Source organism: Arvicola amphibius, chromosome 4, assembly GCF_903992535.2.
Source record: "Arvicola amphibius chromosome 4, mArvAmp1.2, whole genome shotgun sequence".
Taxonomy (NCBI): domain Eukaryota; kingdom Metazoa; phylum Chordata; class Mammalia; order Rodentia; family Cricetidae; genus Arvicola; species Arvicola amphibius.
The window spans coordinates 26100179-26104252 of NC_052050.1; the positions used below are offsets into that span (position 1 = coordinate 26100179).

Below are 4074 nucleotides of genomic sequence, written 5' to 3' on the forward strand. Positions count from 1 at the left end.
TGACTGCGGGCCGGCAGGGGAGGAGTTAACTCCGGAGGTACCGACTGGGCTCACGGTACCTGCCGCCGCCGCCAGTGGGAGGGACGAGGAAGCGGGAGCCGCCTGGGCGCCAGGAGCGCTCCAGTCTGGCGGGGCGCAGCGCGGGGAGCGGGCGGCCGCGGCTCGGCTTGGCCCGGGGCGTACGCCAGGGGGCGCGCCGCGACGGGGCGGGAGGGGCCGTCTGGTCTGGGGAATTAGCACCGGGGACGGGCGCGCGCGCAGGTCCCCAGCACATCTGGGCGAGAGCCGAGCCTCTGGAAGCGAGCGGGGCGCCGAGCGCCTGTCTGGAGCGTCAGAGCCACCGCGCAGCCGGAGCCCCTTCGAGACGCTCCGGGCTCACATCTGGCACCGGGAGAAGGGACCGCGCAGCGCGCAGCTGGACACGGGGAGGGGGCGGCGGCTACACAGCTGGACCGAAGGGGGCGGGGTCGGTCCCAGCGACGGGCTGAGGGGAGGGCCGCGAGCCACCGGGACCTGAGCATGGGACAGCGCGCCTGAAGGAGCAGCCCGGGGAAGAGGGGGCCTGGGACCCCGAAAGAAAAAAAAGAGACGGGTGAGAGCGGAGGAGGAAGATGCAACTGACCCGCTGCTGCTTCGTGTTCCTAGTGCAGGGCAGCCTCTATCTGGTGAGTGGTCCGCGGGGAGCGGCAAAGGGCGGGGGCCAGAGGATGGGGAGAGCGCGGGAAGCTGCGGAGCCCTGAAACTTTCTCCCTCCACCCCACCCTGACATCCCGGGGCTGCGGACAAACGCTGGAGGCTGGGGGAGAGGGCGGGTCCGAGGCCGGAGGCCGGACAGGAAGGGTTAATAGGGGCGGGGAGGAGGGTGCTCGGCTGGCCCACCCACTCCGCGGCTGATGGCGGGAGGTGCGAGTGACACTAGGGAAAAGGGCCCTCGGAGCTGAGTCGCCAAGGATTACCCGACCTCTCGTAGCATCCCAGGACGCGCGGGACGGGGGTGGGGCAGATGACCTGCCGGATCAGGGGACGCGGGTTTCTCCTCTGACCTCTAGGGCCCAGAGAACCCCAAACTGTGGGCCCTGGCGCGCCAAGCCCGGGCGGACTGGGGGCGGCCCCCGCGTCCCTGCCTCCCGCCGTCCCTCCCGCTCCCTCCCTCCTCGCCTGTTGTTTTCCTCGCCTCTCCCGGCTGCGCGCAGCCCGAGCCCCACAGGACCTGGGCAGGCGGCTCCCGCCCCAGGCGCTCACAACAGCTGAGCTGAGCGCCTAAAGCCCGTTCCCCCGCGACCCAGGATGCCCTAGAACCCCACCCCGGACCCTAGCCCAGAGCTTAACTCCCCCGCCACCCATGCCCGCCGCCCCACAGCTGCCCCCGATCCCAATCCTGTCCTGGAGAAGCCTCAGCGCCACTAGATATGCCCCCTTCCTCAAAACGATTCCCATTGACAGCATCCCTCCCACCCCCAGTCCACTGTTGGGAAGGAAGCCTTCCCTGCTTGGCCCTTACCTGTGGCCCTGTAAACTACTGAGCTATTGACTATCTCAACCATTCAATTAAACCTAGAGCCAAGTACGAACAAGTGGGCAGCCTTGAACCCAGCCCTAGGAGTCTCCCTTCCTGCCTTTCCTGACCCTGAAGGCGCTGGGAATCTGGAAAGCAGGGCCAGCCCTAACTGCGGGACAGATACTGGCTTGGTCACAGAGCACAGCCATAGGCACAGCCGTAGGCACAGCCAAGGCCAAAGCAAGAGGCTAAGGACTAACCCTGTATGGAACCTCCCATCCCAGCTGCTCAGTAATCCTTCGGCCCCACCCATGTCATCTTCAATCCAGATGTGGTAGCTGAACTGGTGTCTCCTCGCTGGTGACATAGACACACTCGGTTTCAGAAACTGAGCAAACACATCCAGGCCACTGAGTCTAAGGAGCCAGGTAACCTCCCCGTTGCCCTGCCGAGCTCTGCCTGTTCTTTCCATCCTCCTCTAGAAAGCCTCCCCAAGGTGTGGCCTGTCACCATAGCTGAGCCTGCTGAGGCAAGACAAGCCCTGGCAGAGTTGGACAGGACATTCCAGGTGGAGACAGGGCTTCGGTAAAAGTCTTTTGCAGAGGTACATCTGGTCTGTGCCTTGGGATGGGACACTTGTGGCCCGTGTTGTGTGGTGATGTAACCTGCACATCCTGATGTCTTCACCTGGGAGACGGGACTCCCAAGAACTGGTCCCTCATCATGCAAGTGCCGTCTTGGCATGTCGTCACCGGTGTTCCCCAGAGAAGGGTTTTGCTTCCACAAGCTTGGCCATCCTAAGTGTGGCATTCGTACCTGGGTCTCCTAGTCTCAGCAAAACCTGAACCAAATTGGTTCCTGGTCAGAACTGTCACTGGGTTCTAGAGTCCTGTTTTATGGTCCATAGGCCAACAGTTAGGCTAGGAGTGGTGTCTTGGTCAGAAGATGAAAATGTCTTACACAGCATGAGATATGTGTGTGTTGACCCAAGGAAGCTCTAAGACAAGGATGGGGCTCCCCAAATAACTTGCAACTCCCCAACTCCAGGTGAAGGACTCCTGAGGACAGGAATGATGTATCCCTGGCATCTTGGCCATTTCGAGGGTAGGGAGTCTTCCTCGCCTTCAGACAGGGGGCTTCTGCAAGATCAGAAGCTGAGCCCTTCCCACTTAACTGGGGTTAATCTGGAGAGGAGACCTGTGTGTCCCTGATACCCTAGTCCATGAAGGGGAGAGACTTCCCGACCATCCTTCCAGATTTTGAATAGGAGCCAGGGGCTTGGTCAGTAAAGAAAGAAGGTGATTGAAGTATCAGAGCATGAGAATGGATCATGAGGGGGCCAGGGCATACACCTGACCCCAGCACAAGGGAACAAGCAGGTGTCCCCCTTAGCCTGGGTCAGACAGGGACAGAGACCCTGGAGAGATGGTGATAGGGTGGTGGACCAGATCTCAAATCCCCTGGGTCCTCTGGGGACAAAGCTCTAATTCTCTTTCCAAATCCCCCCATAGGTCATCTGTGGCCAAGATGATGCCCCCCCTGGCTCAGAGGACTCTGAGCATGATGACCATGAAGGCCAGCCTCGGCCCAGGGTGCCTCGGAAGCGAGGTCACATCTCACCTAAGTCCCGCCCCTTGGCCAACTCTACACTCCTAGGGCTGCTGGCCCCACCTGGGGAGGTGTGGGGTGTCCTCGGGCAGCCCCCCAACCGCCCCAAGCAAAGCCCCCTACCCTCGACCAAGGTAAAAAAAATATTTGGATGGGGTGATTTCTACTCCAACATCAAGACAGTGGCGCTGAACCTGCTGGTCACGGGGAAGATTGTGGACCACGGCAACGGGACCTTCAGCGTCCACTTCCGTCACAACGCCACAGGCCAGGGTAACATCTCCATCAGCCTTGTGCCCCCCAGTAAAGCTGTAGAGTTCCACCAGGAACAGCAAATCTTCATCGAAGCCAAGGCCTCCAAAATCTTCAACTGCCGGATGGAGTGGGAGAAAGTAGAACGGGGCCGCCGGACCTCGCTCTGTACCCACGACCCAGCCAAGATCTGTTCCCGAGATCACGCTCAGAGCTCCGCCACCTGGAGCTGCTCCCAGCCCTTTAAAGTTGTCTGTGTCTACATTGCTTTCTATAGCACGGACTATCGGCTGGTGCAGAAAGTGTGCCCAGATTACAACTACCACAGCGATACCCCCTATTACCCATCTGGGTGACCTAGATGGGCTGCAGAGGCCTGTGCAGGAGGCCGGCTGTCTGGGCGCTGGGCAGGGAAAGGGATGGGCCTCAGGAAGGGAGGGGGTGGAGAGGACAAGAGGTCAGGTGGGGGAAGGATCCCCAGTGCTGGCCCCAACCTGAGGTTAGAATGTACTCCCTAAGGAGGAAGATTGGGCTCTGGGCAGCCTTAGAGAGTTTTCCCATGGGTCCAAAGCGGACGCTAGGCCTTGAGGCCCCTGGGCAGGCAGGCCAGGTGCCCCCAGATCAAGCCACAGAAAAGACCTTAACCCTTGGCTCTCTCCTTGCCATTCGGAAAGAGGACAGCAGTGGACAAAGGGGTGTTGGACTGTGTAGGCCAG

General features: G+C 61.0%; 1 protein-coding gene across 1 annotated transcript; it reads left to right on the forward strand.

The window, feature by feature from the left end:
* Positions 1-611: 611 nt before the first annotated feature.
* On the forward strand, positions 612-3714 carry Nxph3 (neurexophilin 3). Its single transcript, XM_038328902.1, has 2 exons — positions 612-665; positions 3010-3714. Exons 1-2 carry the CDS (start codon positions 612-614, stop codon positions 3712-3714), a joined length of 759 nt encoding a protein of 252 aa, XP_038184830.1.
* The last annotated feature ends 360 nt before the right edge of the window (positions 3715-4074 follow it).

Bases quoted from the DNA above. Each gene is read 5' to 3' on its own strand.
- Nxph3 (XM_038328902.1), top strand. From the start codon at position 612: ATGCAACTGACCCGCTGCTGCTTCGTGTTCCTAGTGCAGGGCAGCCTC. The intron at 666-3,009 runs GTGAGTGGTCCG...ATCCCCCCATAG, and splicing joins TGCAGGGCAGCCTCTATCTG to GTCATCTGTGGCCAAGATGA.